This window comes from Abramis brama, assembly GCF_963993115.1.
Source record: "Abramis brama genome assembly, chromosome: 5".
Lineage (NCBI taxonomy): Eukaryota > Metazoa > Chordata > Actinopteri > Cypriniformes > Leuciscidae > Abramis > Abramis brama.
Window position 1 is genome coordinate 38,523,474 of NC_139967.1, and position 22,843 is coordinate 38,546,316.

The following is a 22,843-nucleotide window of genomic DNA, read 5'->3' on the forward strand; positions in this document are numbered from 1 at the left end:
TAATTATATAATACATATATCAATACAAATCCATTAAACCAATTGGTGGTCCCCATATACTGGAAGTCATTAAATCCTATCTAGAGTCATGTCCTGTGTATTAACATTTGGATTTGAAAACACAGTAATCCCCTGGCTCCACTGAGACACTATAATCTGAAAAAGATTTATTTCTATTTATACGTACATTATAATGAGTGTCGTCTTTATCTCTCAATTGGATGTAAGGGTTGCATAACCACCAACATCCCAACATTTCACCATATTACAGAGCACTGCAAAGACAGCAAAATATCACCCCCTACTGGAAGGCTGTTTCTATTACAAGGCTCCATGACATGAGAGACATTGGATTGACCATGTTTTAGTACATAATAATATACAGCCTAATATTATGTATATATAAGCCTGATCCATTGGCTGCATTTTGCCTCTGTTTTATAAAATGGACACTTCTTATGCACAACTCGTTTGTTTTTACAACTTTTTTGGTAAAATTGTGGTTAGGTCTACCATATTACTTTAGAAATATCAGTGATTTATTTTAGAATTCACAAGTTTATGCAATCATGAATGTTTCTGTGGATTTACAATTGTGTGTGAGTTAAGGAGGCACAATAATTTAGAACAGCGATTAGATGAACTGACTGGAACTACCTGTGTAATCAACTGTTTGAACACACCTCCCAGCCAAATATAAATGCACACCCTCTTCTACTTTTATTTTGATCAGATCATAAATACCACCCACTGGCCTTACCAACATCTATAATTAGACAAGTCCAGCATTAGTAAAAAAAAAAAAAAAAAAAAACATTCTTACAATTAAATTTTTAACCAAAGATCAGTGGTGACGTTAATGTGTGACGTGTTTTATCTGGGGTCTCTTTATTTGCAGTTTGCAGACTCATATTTAAGAACCACCCATTTCCTTATAGGTCTTTAGACCTCTTGTACCACCAAGCAAAAATTCAAAAAAATAAATAAATAAAAAATCTGGTGAGGATCAGCTGATTTTTGAAATGTTCTCATCTATTTAACCATATTGAAAGAGGTACCATTTTGCCCACATGGCTGATAATGAATGCGTTTGCTTTCTGTACTTCAGCACAATGAAACTCTGTTTTTATAACCATACAGTAAACCATTGTTGAGATGGGAAGTCATTGCTAAATAAAGGAAGTTATTATTGTAGGGAAGTTACAGTTGTTGTTTTTTCTTACTGTACTTCCTCTATTTTATCTATATATTTGACTGAAGAGGAGCTATTGTTCTCTTCTGTCCTGTACACAATGGAGAGGCATTTTGTTTTTTACATGTTATGTTACACTATTCTGTTTCACTTTTTAGCTCGTAATGAAGCAACACCGTGGACTAGCAGACAGTGTCAACAGGTAAATGTATGGTTGTTTAGTTTACATGGTTTTCTTCACAATGGACAGACGTGAAGCATGAATTAATTCTGTTGATGTCAAGTTTTATCCTATCTTATGTCTTACTGTTCAGTGTAAAACTCATGTTTATTTTTTTAGATAGCTAACGGCTATGATTGTAGTGGTATGGACCTACAATTCATTCCAGATGAGGTACCAAATTCTGTCCAAATTTTGAAATTTAGCTTCAACTACCTGCCCGCCCTATACAACTCCACTTTTCAGAGGCTAAATAACTTGCATTCATTAGATCTGACAAGGTGAGCAAAGCTAGTTTTCTTTTTGAGTTGTGTAAAACAGTGTATCAGAGAATCTAATGTTTCTTATTCTTACACTCAAACCTTATAACTTACAGGTGTGGTATCACTTTCATGTATGAAGACATTTTTAAATATCAGCCTGACTTGGAAGTCCTAATCCTAATCGGAAACCCACTTGTGTTCATCGCAAGTAGAGCTTTTTCTGGACCACTAGCATTGAAAAATCTCAGCCTAGCTCAGTCAAAAATCAAAAACCTATCAGACATCCCATCGGATAATCTTGTATATTTGGAGGTTCTGGACCTTGGGGGAAGTGGCATTCGCTCATTAGATGGACTAAGCAATTTCCACTGGCAAAACGTGAACAGCCTGCAGCTGGATATGAACTCTATTGACCGGATAAGTCTGACTGACCTGCAACCAATCCACAATGTGGTCGGGATGAGCATCAGCTTCAAAGGAAACGATTTTGTCTCTATAGAACCAGGTGCTTTTCAGTCACTGAATTTGAATAGTCTTGATTTCAGTGGCTGCTTCAGAAAAATAAACTTCTCCTCCCTTCTGAGAGGGCTTGAAGGTATTACAACCAACAGATTGAATCTGGGATTGTATGAAACCGATCCAAAAGTGTTCATATCATCAGCTGCTCTACAATCTTTTTGCAAGATCCTCGTTACTGACCTAGATTTCCAGCTTCAGCATTTCTTAGACCTAAATAATTCCACGTTTCATTGCCTTGAAGGGCTTAAAAAGCTTGACCTTACCAGAGCCCACCTGGATTCATTGCCCTTTAACATGACTGGCCTGTCCAACTTGTCCCATCTGGTGCTAGATGAGAACAGATTTTCAGATGTCTGCAACATCAACACCAAAAACTTTCCCATGCTTACGCACTTGTCCGTGAGCGGAAACTCAAAGCTCCTCGGTTTCAGCAATAGATGCTTGGAGAGTCTCAGAGTCCTAGAGGAGCTGGATCTCAGTCATAGTTCAGTAAAACTCAAAGGACCTTGTTGTAATGACCAGCTGTTTGGTCTGAGTGAACTGAAGCTCCTCAATCTCAGCTATAGCTTACCAATGGTGTGGAGTTCACAGCCTTTCAGTGCGTCTCCACAGCTGGAGCACTTGGACTTCAGCCATTCACTTTACACTCTGAACGACAGCTCACCATTCAGCAATCTACAGAGTCTCCGAACTCTAAATCTTTCCTGGTCAAATACAAGTCTGACAAATATGCACATCTTCAATGGCTTGAAAACCTTGCAACTCCTCAATTTGAAGGGGAACCCTATTCAAGGAGGGGTTCTTAGCCATGCAGAGCTCTTTAAATGCGTCCCTCTTTTGGAAACCCTCATTTTATCTTCTTGTAAAATAACTGCATTTGAAGAGAACTTGTTTAAAGGTCTCACAAAGCTCAGGCAAGTAGACCTGAGTGAAAATAAGCTTGTCAAACTGAGCACCTCTGGGTTTTACTCCCTGTATTCGATCCAGCTTAACTTTGCCAGTAATGCCATTGTGACAGTGGATGTTGGAAGTATTATGAATTTTGGAAAAGGAAGTACTGTTGATCTGAGTTACAATCCCCTAGTATGCAACTGTAGCAACTTTCAGTTCATCAACTGGGTTAAGAAAAACACAGTCAAAGTGAAACACTTAATGGAGACAGTTTGTAATGCTACAGAAACAAGGGTTATTGATGCTAAACTTCAATGCGAATTTCCTGTTGGTGTAATTGTATTTGTTATAATTCTAGTTGTGATTATAATTGCATCTGCCGTTTTCTGCCTTGTCAGGAGAATTAGAAGATATCCGAGATACACACAGCTGTAAATTCAGAAGATTTAGTTTGGGCTTCCTTCATATGCAAGCTACCCAGACAGCAACATAGTGTCGGCCCAGATCCAGCCCACATCTGGCATGCATTGAATCCACTTGTACCAGTTGTGGCCCGGATCTGGGCCGACACTATATTGCTGTCTGGGATTAATGTTTGCTTTAAGTCAGAGATCAAATATAGCAATCTACAGAATCAAAGCCTTAAATAAAAAAAAATATATAACTCAAATTATTATTTTATTTTTATTGTTATATTATTATTACTATTATTATTATTATTATTATTTGTAGTTCAGAGTTTTTTAAAATATCAAGGTCTAATGTCCCTTTTCAATCACTTTAACTGCTTCCTTGAATGGTTAGCCACAGATGGTAAAAATTAGCTATCATTTCTTTTCTTTTCTTTTTCTAGCTATCTGAAATACTATTTAACCTGTTGTTTTTCTTGAAATTTTGTACACATAGTTTGAGTTTATGAAAATGTGATGATATATATATATATATATATATACTGTATATATATATATGGCACAGAACTTCAGATGTTTGGCTTTGATTTTCTTAGATTTTGAGTTAAACATGCTTTGTAAAATGTATATTTTATATAATATATATATATATATATATATATATATATATATATATATATATATATATATATACAAATTTTAGGTTATCTCAAAAAGGTTGCAGTACCAAACTTTTCCACTAGATGACATTCAGGCTCCAATGGTGACCATATAAGGAGTCTTCGATTTCCATATATGGTTTGAGTGATCTGAACCATATATTTCCATAATTTTCAAAATATATATGAAGTAGACATCCTATTAAGAAGTAGTTTAGGCATTAATCAATATTTGATTTGAATTTAATCTGTAAAACACACAAAAATATATGATGGAGATGTGACAGAGACACAAAATGGAGAATCTATCGCTATTTATCTATTGCTCCATCATTTCTTTTGAAATATGAAAACTAGAGTCTAAAAGCTTTCAAATAATGTTTGTCAAGATTACTTTAGATCTAGACTAAGATATTATTGTTATAAATGTGTAATTGCAAACGTTCAACAGGTGTGGGGGAGGGGCAGTCTTAAAAACAGTCGTTAAAAACATTTCTATAAATCATTAATTGTGTGAAAAGCATTGAGATTAAAAGTTAATTGTTTGTACATGATTTAATGTCTTTTTTGGGGGAATTGTATTGAATCCAATTAGGGTCAATTTGACTCGCTCCAACAAGGTCATACCCAGAAATCTAACAGTGCACAAGAGGTTGGAGATCAAAGTTGGCTATTGAGTTGTTGGAAATACCAGTTAACCTATGTTTTTTTCTTTTCTTGAAATTTTGTGACCTTTTCTCATTTAGGGTCATGAACATGCATTCATGTTATAAAAAGTTATAAAAGTTTGAGTTTATGAAAATGTAAAATAGATAAGAATACACTGCGTGCAGAATTATTAGGCATGTTGATTTTCTGATCATATTTTTTTTCCAGGCACATTTGACCAATTCCAAACCACATTAATCTTAATAACTACAATTCATTTTGTATTTAATCATTTATAAATGATATATAATTGTTCATGAAGGCTGGAAATGAAAAACGCCTTATGTTCAGGTGTGCATAATTATTAGGCACGTTTTCTTTTACAGATAAAATAAGCCAAAAAAGAGATTTAACTCGCACTGAAAAGTAAAAAATTATGAAATGCCCTTGAGAAGGATGCAAAACTAATGCAATACTAGAAATTGCAGTTAAGGCATGACCATTGGACAGTAAAATGCTCATTGGGTCAGCAGGGTCAGACAAAAAACTAGTGGAGAAGAAAAGGGTTAAGAAGGGTTAAGGGTCTGCGTTTTGCAGAGATGGACTAAAAATTAAATAATAATGAACTCCCAAAACTTACTGCCATATTCTGGAAGATGAATTCTTCAAACAGAGAAACAAGAGGATGTGGTTCTGGTCCTTCAAGAGTCACTCTCAATCTGTCTGTATACATTTTTTTTTTTTTTGTCCATCTCTGCGAAACGGACTTCAGGGTAGGACTCTTCATGTATTTTACTACACTTCAGCTTGTGATTCTTATTAAGAGGGGGGCATTTTTAGGATTCTTTACCTAACCCAAGTCTCTGAGATCCTGACACCTTGCACTTCTGGAGACTCCAGGTAGGTTGCAGTTCTGGAAAATGGTGGCGCTGGAGACTTAATGGTTCCTGATGGTTTCACACTTAATTCTTCACCTTAATTCTTAATTCTTTTGCAGTTAACATGTCATCTTCACCACCAGTTTTTGTCTGACCCTGCTGACCCAATGAGCATTTTACTGTCCAATGGTCATGCCTTAACTGCAATTTCTAGATTTGCATTAGTATTGCATCCTTCTCATTGGCATTTCATAATTTTTGACTTTTCAGTCTGAGTTAAATCTCTTTTTTTGTTGTTGTTTTTTTTGTTTTATTTTATCTGTAATGAAAACTTGTAATAATTGTGCACACCTTAATATGAGGTGTTTTTCATTTCCAGCCTTCATGAACAATTATGTATCACTTATAAATGATCAAATACAAACTTAATATTAGTTAAGATAAATGTGGTTTGGAAAAAAAAATATGATCAGAAAATCAATCTGCCTAATAATTCTGCACGCAGTGTAAATATTTTTTTTTTATTTCTATTGAATCCAATTAGGGTAAATTTGACCCGCTCCAACAAGGCCGTACCCATAAATCGAACAGTGTGTGAGGGTTAAAGAACTTTTAAAGCAAAAGGATAATAAAATACAATAAATAAAATAAAATGTAATTTTGACATGCCTTTTTATTTTCAGTATTTTACAACTTTAGAAGTATAAATATTTCTATAGTATACAACATCTATGACATCCATAGAGCTTTCTGTGGGTGATGTACAAAACTCAAAACCACATCTTATTGCACAGATCCTAAAAGACAATGATAAGCAGAGTCATCTACATAAACACTGTTTTCACACACAAAGAGACGAAAGAAAACTCCAAGAAACAAGCAAGAACATACTGAACTGGAGAGACAACAAACAATTAGGCTACCACACCGACGGTCTTCAATAGCAAGTGTCCGCTAGGAGGAACTCACACACACACACACACACACACACACACACACACACACACACACACACACACACACACACACACACACACACACACACACGTAGATCACAGCATAACTGCCTGTGATGTAGCACATTAATTTGGCAAATAACACAAATGTACAAAATATACATCCATGAAGTAGTTGTAAACAAGCATTTAATGTGCTTCTTTAATGATTCAAACATTAATTTTCAGGAAAGGAAGGGGGATAAAGAAAAGAAATGATATTTGAGAACAGACAATGCATATGTCCTATAAAACATTCACATTTTATCATTATAATTAAAGTTAATATTATGTTATCCTCAAAATCCCAATAAGCGTTGTGTTTTTAATCTTAAGGTGCCTTGTATCTCTTCAGACCTCCTACACTACATTTGTAAAGTCTATGAGGAACAGAAACTTCAGTGTGCTAATATGGTTTAAAATCTCTACAATCAACTTCGAATTGGCTACTTTATTAGATTCTCTTTACATTGTGTATTCTGTTATTTAGGTAATTATGCACATTTGTGTGTCCAGCTCATATATGTATATATATATATGCTCTGTTTACATAAAACATTAATTGCAAATACTTCAATATCAAACTGTAATATAGCCTAGATGTTTCACAATACAAGTATACTAAAATGGACCTAGATATACAGTTGCTTTGCTTTAAGTTGGTACGTGAGCTACAGCAGGTTTAAAGTTAAGACCAAATATCAAAAGACACAACGATTCACCCACTCCTCTATTCTGATGCTAACCTTCAGTGGTCACTATGCAACTGCCTAAAGATCAAATCAAGCGTGACTAATGACAAATATGCTTTTAAATGTTTGGTAACGAAGAAAACGTAAAGAGAGCTTTGAAAAGTCTCGAAGGTAAAAGTACAGGAAATGCACTTATCAGTCCTACTGCACGAGATGTTAATAGCAAAAATGCATTTAGTTCAGTATTATACAATCCCCATTTCTAAGTGTTGTACTTTGCATATGAATATGTTAGAAACTGATTGGATATTTTACCACAAGCCCTGACATACTGTAGCACAATGTCATGTTGCTAAAGCACATTTGATTATCCCTGTATAAGCCCTTTTAACCAAACCAGGGGAAGTACATCATGTTCTTGTATGCCAAATGGGAAATGTTAGCCCTAAAAGCTTGACATTTTTCATTTTTTGAAAAACAGAGTGTATATAATCTACATGGTAGCAAATCTTAATCATGGGGTAATCCTTTAGTTTCTGAAACTTGCCTTTTATATAATGTTCTGCATCTGCCTTGTCCCTTTTTTAATGTAAATGCATGACTTCAAGCGGCATCAAGTACGAACATTAAGAGAACTCTGCTGTGTCACTAAAAACACATATCTGAAAATGCATGTGGTTAACCCCAACATTCCTCAGTGCAACTTCAAGTACACTTTGTTTCAGATTGAGACTATGATTATTCTGCTAGTTTAGACTCAATATCAGCACAATTACTGAGCAGATGACATCACTAGCGACTAACATTGAGTACAGTATACAAACATATGACTTAGCAAAATATATACATATAAAACATACAACACTCATTTTCAACCGACCCCTCTGTACAATTAATGCTGCAGTATTTACAATATATTGCATAACAATTAATTCGTAGAAATGCATGGGAAAGGAATGTGAATTTCACCATGACCTGCTAAGAACAGCAAGTCATATTTCCCCAAAAAACTCTAAGGCCCCTTCCACTACGATTCCAGAACCACAAGATGATTCCAATATAAAATAGTTCCAGGTGAGAAGCACAGGACAAAGTGCATTCCCTCTGTGCACCACTACCCAAAACAAAACTTTGCTGATAAGGTCAAAAAAAAAAAAAAAAAAAAAAAAAAAAAACACAAAACAAAAAAAGTTGTTGTACAAAGAAATTGTAGTGATCTGTTCAACTTGCAGAGTGTAAGCCATATTAATAGCACCATTGCTACATATACTTTCCTAGTGGTTTTTAAATACATCAAAAACCAGTAAATACATAACGCTAGCTTGAATGAGCGTGAAGCCTTTTTTTTTTTTTTTTTTTTTTTTTTTACACAGTCAGTTAACATGCACCTTCAGCTCTAAATTCAAGGTGCTTTTTGTTTGGTATAATTATACTCCACGATTGGCACAGTTAATTTAAGCCTTAAAAAAGGCATCCATACTCCGCCTCCACAGTTATTGCACACGCCACTTGTTACATCACACTGCAACACAACACAATGTCTACTTTTGGCGCTTTTGCAAGATCTAAAACGTGACCACAAATCAGCAGCAAAACATGTCAACATTCAGACTACACTTTTTTTTAGACATAATATTAACGAAGCATTATAGATCACAAAACAAACAAACAAATAAATTTCTCTGGTTTCTCATGAAAACCTAAAGTAACAGCTTCACCGGTCCTCGGATAGGAAGGCTTAAAGATATTACATATAGACAAAAATTAAGTTTACATCCTCGGTTCTTTTAAAATTCCATACGCTTGGCAACTACAATACAATACATCACTTTTTACAAGTTGAACCACGTGGCGGATCCTTTGTTTGTTTAGAACGGACTGAATCTTTTTCAAGAGTAGTACTATCCTTCGCCAAAGGCATGCCTCTTGATGAGTCTTTACGATTATTTTTGGGTGCGGACAATACATCTTGAGTGGGTTCCTTTCTCTTCTTTTCTACTTGCTCTTTTCGGTTGGATAAAATCTGTTTGTCAGACACCTTTGACTCACTGGTGCCATGTTTAGGGTCAGGACTGGATATAGCAGTTATAGTCTTCCCTATGGGATCACTTGTGCTGAAACCCTCGAGAGACTCTGATCTTGGAACATCAATTCTGGACTTTACTTGTTCCTTTGAGGAAGGTCCAAATGTTTCAACTGTAGCAGCGCTACCCTTACCAGAAGGAGGCCCACTAGACACATGTATTTTAACAGTGGGTACTGGCAACACTAGCACGGATCCACCTTGAGAACCAGGGCGGGTCTCTTTCTGAGGCTGGGATTTAGGCGTAGACAAGACTGACACTCTTAGATCCTTTGGATTTACTATGTTGTCCTTGACAATGGGCTGTAGCTGTGCTCTGTTTTCCTGCTTTCCCTTCTCTTCAACTGCCTTTCCAATAGATTGCGTAACAAGTGGAGAGTCTACTCTGGGCTTGTTTTTGGAACTCAAAGGTGTTTGTTTTAATATAGCACTACCAGGTGGTTGCGTCTGTTTTATTTCAGTCAGTGCTGGACTTGTCTCTGTCGTGGACATGTCCATAACTTGCTTATCAACCTTCTGGGTGTCTATGCCAAGAACACTCTTGAATTTCTGCTTTTCTTCCGTTTTCATTGTGGATTGCACATGCACAGTGTCTTTTTTTGAAGTGTCAGAACTTCTAGTCTTTGGTGGGCTTGCACCTGTGTCCTTTGATGTGAAATTCATGTTTACTTGGCTTCTGAAGATGGCTTCTTGCTTTTCACAGTTTTTTGAAACTTCAGCTTTGCCTGACGAGTTAGGGTTAGGGACACAGGTAATCTTTTCAGTCACACTGCATTTGAAGTCCTTTTTAAGGGCTATTCTATCACTCAAGTCCATTTTGTCTCCACATGCTGGCAATGTTTTACGATCCTTTACCGTCACATTTAATTGGCTACTTGCCTCCTTCGTATTTACCTTGTCTGCATGTTGATTTTTGTTTAAGGCCAGTTGAGACTGATGGGTTTGCACATTGAATTCTCTGCTACCACTTGACACATCAGAATTTTGTGTTCTGTCTGAGATTTGTCTGGAGAGTTGATCAGAATTACTTGATGTTTGTCCATTTTTGGCACACGTCTGATCAGACTGTGGAGGTTGGATGGTGGTAGTTTTTACTACAGCCAACCCAGAAAATTGTGGGGTGGTGACTGCACAGGCCTGGGATTTTGAATCAGTAGCAGGCATGGACTTCAGTGGGTTGGCAATTGTGGATGGAGTGGCTTTTCTTTGAAGGGTAGGCTTGGGAGACAATGAACTTTTAATAATAGGGGCCTCAGGTGTATCTGCTAGTGCTGAGACAGAAGACACAATGGATATTGTGACTGAAGAAGCTAAAGATAGACTCTGTGGGGTAGATGCTGTTTCTTTGACACATATCTCGGGTTTAGCCTGCCTTGAGTCAGCAGCCGAGGTTGGCGTACAACCACTTCGGTCTCTGATTGCAGACTCTACGCTTTTGTCTAAACTTTTTACTCTGGTAGATAATTTGCTTTCCTTCAAATCTTGAAGACGCTCTGGATTGAGGTCAGAAAAGTCTTTGGTGCTACCAGCTTTATTCTTTCTATCTATCAGAGTCTTGGTTGCAGCCAAGTTTGGGCTTGATATTGCAACTGTGTTGTCTGTAACTTCTTTCGATGGATGGATCTGTTTTATCACTGAGGTGTATGTTATATTGGCTGGTTTGTCATTATTTATGATATTCTTCTCAGTAGACAATGCTGAACTGGGAAAACTGGTTGGTGTCTCACTCAGCCTACTATTATTTTTGCCAGAATGTGCTTCTTGGGTTTGCTGGACAGAGTTGAGTTGGGCAATAACAGCAGAAGACGTTAGGGACTTGTCAGGTTCAATGGCTTTAGTAAGTATCTGTTGAGTTTCATTTTGCTTTGGAGAGGTCTCCTCTATATTTTCTATGTCATCTTCCTGGTCTTCATTGCTGACTTCCCTGATGGAGGGCGTTTTCCCACATGCAAAGTGAGCGCTGTGTCGTGCAGCCCTCATCTCCTGAGCTGTCTTTAGCCTATTCTCAGATCTTACACTTGTGTCTATGGACTCTAGTTTACTGTTTGTAATCTGCAACTTCATTCCATCAACTTTATTTCTATCGTGCAGGGCCTCATTACAAGATGGATTTATTCTACAGTCCTTATTGGCAAATGACTCTTCTTTTGTAATGGTTTTACTGCTCAAATACACATTGTCTTTATGGTTAAGTGTCCCGGGCATCCCTGTCTGTGGACCTTTCTGTTTTTCTGCGGTTTTCTGTTGAATTGGCTGTTTTATACATAGATCCTCTGCTAATAAAGCATTTTCACCATGGCTTTCTGCCATTTTGGAAAGACATGTGTCAGTCTTGGATACACGAGGTCCAGATAGCAGACCAATGTCCAAGGTGCCCTCTAGTGGCTTTAAAGAGGAAACAAGCCGTCCCTCCAATTTGTACTCTGAGGAGGTCTTCCTGATAGGACCATCAGAAGCGATCATCTGAAGTTTTTCTACCGCACTCTCCCCTCTCCCACTAAAATGCTTAGGGGCCAAAGTTTCAGAAGTGCCATGGATGTTGCACATGCCCCCTTTAACATGTTCTAAAGCCAACGCAGAATCCAGCTGAAGACTTTTGGACCTGGTGGTGTTGAAATGAATGCTTTCATGAACACCAGAAGATATTCGACATAAGGAGTCCTCCCTCTCCTCAAAGGACTGCCTCTTCCTGGCAAACTCCATGTTGGAGGCTTTGAAATCTAACCTCTCTGGTTTATTACCTTCCTTCATTGACCAAGACATTTGTCGCTCTGATTGACATGGTGACCTCATATTCTCACTTAAAAGTGATACACAGTCCCCACTGGTGACAGACTCCGCTATGCTCTCACAGACTCTTGGGTTTAGTTTTTTGTAGAGGACATCCTTTAAAGTAGCATTTGTAGACTTGTCCAAGGATCCAGATTCAGAAACCTGGGTTCTCATACTGGGACGTGTTGGGACACCCCACTCCTTTTCTTCAGCAGCAGCACCTTCCACATCTTGCATGATGTCTTGTTTTTGAGTAGACTCCCGTCTCTCAGCCCAGTCCTGCCTCTTTACCACCACTTTGGCCTTCAGCTTCTCCCTATCTAGCTCCTCTACTGACTCCTGTCGGCCAACTTTACGAGTGACAGCCCGCTTTAGGCAACCCTGCTCAGCAGGTCTCACCCGAGTAATGGTGTGTGGCTCACAAGAAGTGCTGTCCTCTATGCATGGTGGGGTATACTCCCCTCTAGATGAGGCCTCCCCTTGAGACTCCTCTTGGGTGACCTCCAAACTGTGCTTTCGGGTGCATAAATGTTTTTTGTCACCAGCATAAGAAGGGGAGAGCTTCTCCTCGGATTGGACTCGCTTCAGGAGTGGGGACCGAGGAGGCTCTGCGCTTTTCGGTCGCACCATATGGCGTACAATAGTGGGGGGTGAGTGCATTTTGGTAGGGAAGGCCTGAGAAGTTTTGGAGCTTCCTACAGTGTGAGTCAGCAAGGGAGATGGCGACCGCTGAGGAGAAGTTGGCTGAGGCTGAGGGGTAGGGGAGGGTGTGCGAGCTAATGGTGAGAGGGGAATGCTCCCTGCCGATTTACGTCGGCCCTGACGGAGCCGTCCAGGTAGTTTGGGACCCAGGCCATGCAGAGTGCTGGGTCGGATGTGGCCAGAGCCTGCTGGTGAGTTAGGTGCACTGGAACTGGGGGAGCTACTCTGTGATGAAGTTCCACCTATAACAAAGAGTGGAAAGCTAACATATAAAGATAATATACAGTGCCAACATTCTTTTTTTAAAAATGACTTTCAATCCCAATATAATTCCACACTGAACTTAACAGGAAATGCAAAGAGCACTAAAGCAGCAAATATTTACCTCCCTTAATGTGATATGAAACATGATATTGAAATATGTTCTTTTAATAGAAACAGTGTCTAGGTAATGCAAGACACAAACCTGACTGGCTGAAGTCAGGTGTTGCGCGAAAGGCAGCTGTTGGGGAACGTGGTGAGAGGCTGTGTGTGGGAGATCCAGGCAGACTCTCTCCTGAAGACAGAGAGCGGTTCAGCGAGGAGAAACTGCGACTGGTGTGTAAAAGTGGAGAGGGCTGCATGGCAAAGCGTTTGAATACAGAACGCCGCCTGGAGAGGAAAAAAGCGTGACTGAAAAAACAATTGGAATATTCAGAATGACATTTTGCAGTATACAATATGCATACATTTGCAAGAATGTACAGTATATATTGAAAGCACACTCAATGGAATACTATATTTCATAATGCAATGCACTAAAAATATCAAAAGTTATTTAATTTTTTTATTTATATTTTATTTCTTCTTTGCAAGAAGAATGCTACAGAATTACACTTGCCAATACTAAGGTCATTTGGCAATATATGTTTTAACATAACATCTGATAAACAACTGAAATGGTTATAATTACATATTGCCTATGGTAAAAAAAACAAACAAAAAAACACATTAAAACTATTAGGCAATATACAGAATGCATTGTATGCAGTAGTAAGTACACAAATTTTCCATTCTAAGCACAGTCAATGAGTGTACATTACAAAAAAATTGCAACAACAGCTCCATCTATTGGAAGTGGGGGGATCTTGCTACTGTGTAGGTAGCTTATGCAAATTTATGTGATTATGTAAACAGACAATTGTAAAACCTAAAATAGTGATATTCCTGTTTTCTTACCTTTCTTGGGTTTTCTCTTTCTTGGGTTTCTTGGTTCTTCTCACCATTTTGCTTCTGTAACTATTTCTTCGAGCTGGACCAGTTTTGATAGAAGTGTTTTCAAAAGGGGTCGTGGATATAGCTACTTTACTTCCACTCTACAAAACAAAATGTAAGTGTCACTTACTGTAACACAAAGTGAAAAAATAAGCAGTGAAAATATTGTTGTGGTTGTAACATGGTTTACGCACCTTCAGCAGTAGTTCCACCACCTCAGTGTGAAGCAGCCCGTGAACTGTTTCTCCATTCACATGAGTGATCAGGTCTCCAGCCTTAAGACCAGCCATGTGAGCAGGACCACCATCCTCTACATTCTATTCCCCCCCAAAAAAGAAAAAAAGTCTTAATTATGTGTAATGCAGTAAAATGATTAATGAAAAATCTTTGCCATGTTAATTTCTTTTTGCCCTAACAAGCCACAACCTCAGCAAGCAAGAATACATGTTGTCAGCTGTTTGGTTTTTATTGAGATGCCACCCACACTTACCCAGACCATGTGATAAACCGTATAAACGTCACTGTCACAGGCATAGACCCGAATCGCTCGCAGAGTGAAGCCAAACTTCTTCCCTGAGCTGTGGATGATGATTGGCTGACGACTGCTGACACTGCTAAGTGGAGAATCTCGGCTGGGGGAGGAGTCTCTAGAGGATGGGTCTGATGACAGTGAGTATGGAGAAATGGGGCTTGCTAATGGTGACACACCAAAAACATCTGGGGGAAAAAGAGAGGCCAAATCATACATTAATAAATCAATAAATAACCTGGCAATGTGCATAAGCAAGTAACCACCTTTCTTTTATTATAGACTGAACAGTGGACTTGTTAAGTTAACTTTACTATACATTAGCATAAAGTGCAGCAAATAGATTACATTTATTTTATTCAATAAGATATTAAGGTAACCTTTACACTACTGTTGGTAAGATTTTATTAAATAATTTTGAAGTCTCTTATTCTTATCAAGGCTGCATTTATTCGATCAAAAATAAAGTAAAAACAATAATTTTGCAAAATATTTTTCCAATTTAAAATAACTAAAATGTAATTTATTCTTGTGATGGCAACACTGAATTATCAGCAGCCATTAGACCTTTTTTCAGTATCACATGATCCTTCAGAAATCATTCTAATATGCTGATTTGGTGCTCAAGAATCATTTCTTATTATTATAAAATATAAAACCAATTGTTTTTCCAGAATTTAAAGAACATTATTTCATAAAAATCTCACAAAAGTGAGTACACCCCTCACATTTCAGCAAACATTTTAGTACATCTTCTCAAGGGACAATACTACAGACATGAAACTTGTATATATTTTAGAGTAGTCATTGTGCTGCTTGTATAGCAGTATATATTTACTGTCCTCTGAAAATAACTCAACATACAGCCATTATCGTCAAAATAGCTGGCAACAAAAGGGAGTACATTCCTCACTACATTCCTTTCTCATGTAGTTCTTACATGAAAAATGCAGTAAGTAGGAAATAACTAACAAAAATATGACAAAAATGTTGGGAATCCCTAACATGGACAATAACACTTTGCCACACATGCAAAGACACCCCAATCACATACACATCCACACAACACATGTTCTTCCAGCATGCACATACACTCACCTCCAGGGATCATGAGTGACAGGGCACTGGTAGATACTGATTTTGGCACTTTGCTAACTGCAAACTGTTTGTCCGCTGTCTCAGGTTTGGAAGCAGTCAGGAAGGAGCCTGTGTCTGAGGAGGGCTTACAGGAGCTGTCCAGACTCTCCCCTCCACCTCCCTGTGACGACACCTGATCCAGGTGCTCGGAGAAACTGCCTACTCAAAAAAATAAAGTTTAAGAGTAGAGATATATAATAAGTAGAGAAATACACTAAACAGACCAGACACTATTTCCAGAGCATTCCCACTAATTTTGCACAATTTGTTAATCTGCTCTCAAATTCATTTACACAACAATGGCGTTTTGGGGGCCTGAAGATGCAAATTTTGAAAGCGGTACAAGTTATTGTCTGCATGTATACTACAAATACATCATACGTAAAAAATATGTCATGCGCATGCGTATTACATGTTCAGTCTATAGGCGCGTAGTGCTTAAATTGACAGCCAACTACTGGGCTGTCAGAATAATACAGCGTATTTATTTGTTTTCATGGATCCGTGTGAATGGGGATCGTTTTTAAAAACGTTGTGGTCTGTACATGAACAATTCTGTTTTTAGTACATAATTGCTGTGAAAACATACCTTAAGTGTAGTAATTATAATACAATTTACTTATTATTTCCCTTTGAATATTTTTTAAACGTCCCTTTGACCTGATCAATACCCAGTAGATATTATTGAAGCTATCAATTTGATCACAAACAAATCACATTGTTTCAGGTCAACTGGGGGTCAGTTGCAGCATAGAAAAAACTTGATGTAGAAGAAAAAAAAAATCCACATAAAATACAGTCTCTTGAGACCCCAGACAAAATTGTATATTTGGTAACACTTACTTTTGATGGTCCATTTAGACATTCTACTAAGTAACTTTGCAACTGCATGTGAACTACCAGTCATTAGATTTTTGTAGACTGTCTACTAAATATCTGCAAAAACTTTATTTTGATAGTCCCACAACAGACATTCTACTGATTATAACTAACTTTGCAAGTACCATGCCAACTTAGTCTACTAACCTGAACTCTAACACCTAACCTAACAGTCTAATATAGTCTGCTATACTATAATGAGTGTTAATTGACATGTATTTGCAAAGTTAATTATGGTCAGTAGAATGTCTAAAGTGAACCATCACAATAAAGTGTAACAACATTTTTTTGTGGAGCAAGTTTGATGCATACAGTATACAGCCACATCTCCTATCAATCCCCCCTGTACCTGAGAGGGTGGAGTTACTGATGGTGCTACAGGGTGTGGTGGGATCAGGCTCATCCTGAGGCAATTCCCCAATACTGAAGGTCACTTTACTGGGGTCTTCCAGAGACAGGGAGCCCTCACCATCCTCCACTTCTGCTGAGATGGCAAACTTAGGGAGAAGACCAGAGCATCTGCTCAAGCTGGTGCTCTCAGTGTCAGAAGAATGAGAGAGAGAGGGACTGGAGAAGAGAAACAAGAAGAACCTATATGATCCACCTGGAAAAATCACGATCTACAAACTTGATGGTGGTTTCAAGAACATGGTAGCTGGTTTGTTGCATATTAAATGTTAAATGTCAAAATAAATTATTAACTGAATAATAAATATTATCTAAACAAAAACTGTGTCAAGTGGCATGTGAGTATAGAGGTGCATATATTCTATGATGAGGTCTTAATTTCAGATTTTTCACATTTAGTTGGGATCTGAGCCTTTTTATGGAAAGGGTTTGTGGGTAACATACATCTCAGTGAAGTCTGGAGTCCAGCTCAGTGAGTCAACAGTGAGAGGACTGTCTGTTGTCTTCTCTGTCTGTTCTCCTTTCTCCTCCAGCTGTCCTCGAGACAGATCCAGACTACTGTAAACCTACCACACACACACAAACAAACAGCATATATAAGCACCAATAGACTCCATTAGATCTCTGAGTAAACATAGGCATGAGACAATAATACTGAATCCTGAAGCACATAAATGTAAAATTTAACTTGAAATGTTTCTGTTGGTTTCTAGGTTACAGCTAGGTTGTTCCTAGGGTGTTCTGGGTCATTGCTAGATGGGTAACTTTGCCAAGCCACATTGGTGGCAAATTCATACGAATTTGGACAATCTAATTTTGTCCAATCTTCTCACACCCCACTGAGGGTTAAGTTTAGGTTGAGGTAAGAGATGCAGCTTCATGCTTACTTTTGTATACAAATCACATTGTTCAAATTTAGTACAAAACAGTCAATTCAATTATCAGATGCCTAAAATGCATGACAAAGAATGTTCTTTAAGATTTAAATAAAATGTTACATTTTAAAACCATCTCACTATTTAAAATGATTATTATTATTAATACAAATTATATAAATAATATTATTATTATTTTTCTTTTTTTTAAATCTGACTTAATAAAAATGCAAAAAATACATATTTTCCTTTTTTATTTTTGAGAACCACTGTTGAGAACCACTGGTCTAACACTATAAAACACAGCCTTCACCCGATATCTTTACTGCAAGCATGATAGATTCTGGAAGCACCTCATACTGCAATGCACCAAAGCCTTGCATGCCCGAGAACAAGAATGTGCACGGGTATTTGTTGTGTGTGATATTGTTCCCTGACCTACAAAAATATATCCCTATATCAAATGCAAATGTATGTAAATCTATGAGCTGAGCTTTATCCCAGAGACAGTGTTGGCCACATCGTTAGGCATCTTTATTAAAACTTGCAAAATGCAAACACATAATGCATCCACCGAACAGGACTCTTCTCAGCAGAATCATTCTGCACTGCATGAATTAAACAAGTGTATGTGAGGAAAGAGAGAGAGAGAGAGAACTCACTTTGGAGAATCGGTGCGAAGATGAAGAAAACTGCCGCAGTTCCACATTGAAATCTTCGTCATTGGTATCGTCCTCCTCCTCAGTTTCTAAGTGATGGTACCTATCAGATCGTGCTGCGATTGAAAAATAAAATGTCACATTGGGCTGTGATGTTAGGATGCTCTCATGTCAGTTATTTTAAGACATTAAAACATATTCAACATTTTAAAGTGAAGTTCACTGAAAAATGAACATTCTGTCATCTAGCTTGGTCATGAATAATACAATACACAGAACAACTTCTGAAGGAGAAGAAACAGCATGTTTACCTAAATCTATATTTATTTCATAACATGCAAACAATTTGACAATGAAGAGTCTAAAGCACTAAGCTAGAGCAAATTTTTTAAATTTCTCCAAACAAATGACCAAGAATCATATCATCAACCAACTGTGCTTTACTAATATGTGAGCAATCTATCAGTTTGGGAACATCTGATCTGCCTGCATGGACCATGAAGGACAATGACTTCACTCCTGCTGTCACTCACTGTCAAAGTAGCTAGTGTCATCCTCAGACTCCAGCTGGGGGATGAACTCTGCCTTCTGCCTCAGCAGGCTGTTCCAGTCCAGACTGTGAAAGAACTGGTGGTGCTTGACCTCATACGCCCCGCCTGCTTAAAGATATACATCCAAACAAATTTAAGAAAAACTTAATAGTCTTATCATGTCCTAAAAAGGCATGAAGCGATGAAGCAACACCCAAGCTAATTCCCGGTGGATTTAGCTTTTTTTATAATGGGTGGGTGCACATAAGCAATATCAAAGAGATTATGGATTATGCCTGTGAGTGAATTGTAAGTGAGACGACGTCTGTTTTAATGGCCAAATATTATATAGGGCCAAATCATATATTATTTATATATTATTTATTTATTTATATATATATATTATATTATTAATCATATATTCATATATTATGAAGGGCCAAACAATAAATAATTATATGTAAATTCAAATTGTGTTTCTTTATTAATTTTCTTTTACATGGAATATTCATTTATTTTGTATGTGTTTTTACATTGCATTTTAACCATGCAACACACAAATATCCAAAATACCTTAATGGCCAATTAGACATTTTATTTACTTGCCAAAAGCAATTTTTTCTCACTTTTGGTGCTTGGCAAGTATTGTTGCAAGTATTTTGTACCCTTACCAGTGCCAAGGCGCTCCAGAGGGTTCTGTCTGAGCAGTAGGGTGATCAGCTCCTGAGAATCAGCTGGTGGAGCTTCCTCTCCCTCCGGCCAGTTTATTTCATCTAAGACAAGAAGCAAACAGTTTCATCCTCATTGACTAAATAAATTGACTTTTTTGGGCCTCCACTGTAACACACTCATGCACAGCACCAGACTAATGAATACAGAGAATATATTTACATATGAATGAAATGCGATTATTAAAATGCATAAAAATGGCATATAAACAGGCATACATAAACCATCCTAGTATCCACTTTAAATGGTTAGTTCACCAAAAAATGAAAATTCTGTCAGTAATTACTCACCCTCATGTTTTTCCAACCCCGCAAGACTTAAGTTCATCTTCGGAACACAAATTAAGATATTTTTGATGAAATCTGAGAGCTGGCTCATTCCTTCATAGGCTGCTAAGTAATCGATATGCGTTCGATATTAGACATTGTTAAAATAGTCCAAGTGACTACAGTGGCTCAACCTTAAGTTTATCAAGCGACGAGAATACTTTTTGTACGCAAAAAAACCTTCTGGGTTGCATGTTAGAACGTTCTGACGTACAACCCAGAAGCACTGCGCTGTTAAGGTCCTTGCACAATGAGTCCGAAATTTTCGCATGCGTTTTTTCCGTATTCGTAATTCGGTGGTTCTAAATTGTCAAAACACCATTCAAAATGCTTGCTATGGATGCGAAAAACACAGAAAATCGAACCTGATCCGAATTTTTTTATGACGAACGGAAGTTTCGGAGGCAGTGTGCAAGCATGATTGACATAACGTGAGGTCATATTTATTTTTTAACGTGCGAAAATTTCGGATGCGAATTTCGGACTCAGTGTGCAACGGCCTTTACACTACGTGAACTCACTCAGAGGCCCACACAGAAGAAAATGAATAGTTGAATAAAGTCATTATTTTTGTTGGTTTTTTGTGCACAAAAAGTATTCTCGTCGCTTGATAAACTTAAATAAATAAAGGTTGAGACACTATAGTCACTTGGACTATTTTAACAATGTCTTTACTAACTTTTCTGGGATGGCATATCAATTACCTAGCAGCCTACGAAGGAGTGAGACAGCTCTCAGATTTCATCAAAAATATCTTAATGCGTGTTTTGAATATGAATGAATGAAAGTCTTACGGGGTTGGAACAACATGAGGGTGAGTAATTACTGACAGAATTTTCATTTTTGGGTGAACTAACCCTTTAACATGCATCAATTCTAGGAAAGTGCATGAATTTCCAGTATTCATTAGTTATCTGGCATTTTACACTAATCAAAGACCAGGCCCTTGACACAATTGTAATCAACCAAGTTAAAAAAAAGAAAAAAGAAAACTGAGCTTAAAGGCCAGGGGGGTGATATAAAGGAAGAGATGTACTTTGTTTATTTTCCAACTGTCTCTACAGCAACATGTGCCTCACTTTTGAATCACATTACGAAGCATGAATATGCATCCAAGCCCAGAGCAACAGCAGCTAGCTGTGCTCATTAATTAAGCCTCACACCCACAGTAACCTTTATAACAGAAAACTAACACTAATGGTACTGATGGTATCAGAAACATATGGGGGTTGTTTCAAGATATTTGGCTTAAATGGATAACGAAAGAATGCACATTAACATTTTGGCAGTTTACATTTTTAAGTCCAAATTAAGGACAGAGCAAATATACTGGATTGAAACAAATCTTATGGTTACAAATGATTGAAAGTGTATTATAACAATATATTCTTCAAATGGCTTTTTCATAAAAGATGAAGCTTTTTCCATCTTCATAAATCTCTTGGAAACAAAACATTATATAAACCTATACACTACAGGTCAAAAGTTTGGAATTAAGATTTTTGGTAACACTTAACTTTAATGGTCCACTTTAGATTTTACTGATTATAAGTAACTTTGCAATTACAAGTCAAATAACTCTCATTAGAGTATTAGTAGACTGTCTGCTTAATATTTGCTAACACTTTATGTTGATGGTCCCCCAACAGATATTCACATATTCTACTTACCTCATCCCTAACCTAACCCAACAGTCTACTACAGTCTATTAATTCTTTAATGAGAGTTAGTTGACATGTATTTGCAAAGTTACTTATAGTTAGTAGAGTGTCTAAAGTGGACCATTAAAATAAAGTGTAACCAGATTTTTGTTTTGTTTTTGAAAGAAGTCTATTATGCTCACCAAGGCTGCATTTATTTGATTAAAAACATTATTACAATTTAAAAGAACTGTTTTCTAATTTAATATCTATTAAAATGTAGGCTAATTAATTTCTGTGATGGTAAAGCTGATTTTTCAGCAGCCATTACTCTAGTCTTCAGTGTCACATGATCCTTCAGAAATCAATCTAAAATGCTGATTAGATCTTATTGAGATCAAAAAGTACATTATATACTTTACCTCTGTAGTATACCATAAACCTTATTAAAAAAATACTCATCTGCCACTTTATTAGGTACACCTGTTCAACTTCCTGTTAACGCAATCACATGGAAGCAACTCAATGCAGACATGTTCAAGACGAACTGCTAAAGTTCAAACTGAGCATCAGAATGGACAAGAAAGGTGATTTAAGTGCCTCTGAACGTGGCATGGTTGTAAGTGCCAGACGGGCTAGTCTGAGTATTTCAGAAACTGGTGATCTACTGGGATTTTCATGCACAACGATCTCTAGGGTTCACAGAGAATGGTCAGAAAAAGGGCAATTCTGTGGCTGAAAATGCCTTGTTGATGCCAGAGGTCAGAGGTCAGAGGAGAATGGCCAGACTGGCCCTCAAATGGCCTTCACAGTCACAGATCTTAATCCAATAGAGCTCTTTTGGGATGTGGTGGAATGGAAGATTCAAATCATGGATGTGCAGATGACAAATCTGCAGCAACTGCGTGATGCTATCATGTCAATATGGACCAAAATCTCTGAGGAATGTTTCC

General features: G+C 37.4%; 2 protein-coding genes across 14 annotated transcripts in view; one reads left to right on the forward strand and one right to left on the reverse strand.

The window, feature by feature from the left end:
* The first annotated feature begins 1,263 nt into the window (after nucleotides 1-1,263).
* cd180 (CD180 molecule) lies at nucleotides 1,264-3,665 on the forward strand. The gene is made up of 3 exons (XM_084113122.1): nucleotides 1,264-1,394; nucleotides 1,533-1,693; nucleotides 1,789-3,665. Exons 1-3 carry the CDS (start codon nucleotides 1,293-1,295, stop codon nucleotides 3,518-3,520), a joined length of 1,995 nt encoding a protein of 664 aa, XP_083969248.1. The 5' UTR covers nucleotides 1,264-1,292; the 3' UTR covers nucleotides 3,521-3,665.
* Nucleotides 3,666-8,735: 5,070 nt separating this feature from the next.
* Nucleotides 8,736-22,843, reverse strand: part of mast4 (microtubule associated serine/threonine kinase family member 4) — a 141,195-nt gene continuing 127,087 nt past the window's right edge. For 5 of the 13 annotated variants that reach the window (XM_084115362.1, XM_084115356.1, XM_084115365.1 and 2 more), the window contains 11 exons: nucleotides 19,867-19,968; nucleotides 19,199-19,324; nucleotides 18,669-18,781; nucleotides 17,576-17,697; nucleotides 17,073-17,290; nucleotides 15,806-16,003; nucleotides 14,669-14,895; nucleotides 14,373-14,495; nucleotides 14,143-14,279; nucleotides 13,391-13,596; nucleotides 8,741-13,166 (listed from right to left, as the gene is read on the reverse strand). In XM_084115362.1, coding sequence (XP_083971488.1) covers nucleotides 9,193-13,166; nucleotides 13,391-13,596; nucleotides 14,143-14,279; nucleotides 14,373-14,495; nucleotides 14,669-14,895; nucleotides 15,806-16,003; nucleotides 17,073-17,290; nucleotides 17,576-17,697; nucleotides 18,669-18,781; nucleotides 19,199-19,324; nucleotides 19,867-19,968 — 5,546 coding nt within the window. In that variant the 3' untranslated portion in view covers nucleotides 8,741-9,192. Of the gene's footprint in view, nucleotides 13,167-13,390; nucleotides 13,597-14,142; nucleotides 14,280-14,372; nucleotides 14,496-14,668; nucleotides 14,896-15,805; nucleotides 16,004-17,072; nucleotides 17,291-17,575; nucleotides 17,698-18,668; nucleotides 18,782-19,198; nucleotides 19,325-19,866; nucleotides 19,969-22,843 lie in introns of all 13 variants that reach the window. The other 8 variants (XM_084115361.1, XM_084115366.1, XM_084115358.1 and 5 more) reach the window with 4 other exon arrangements.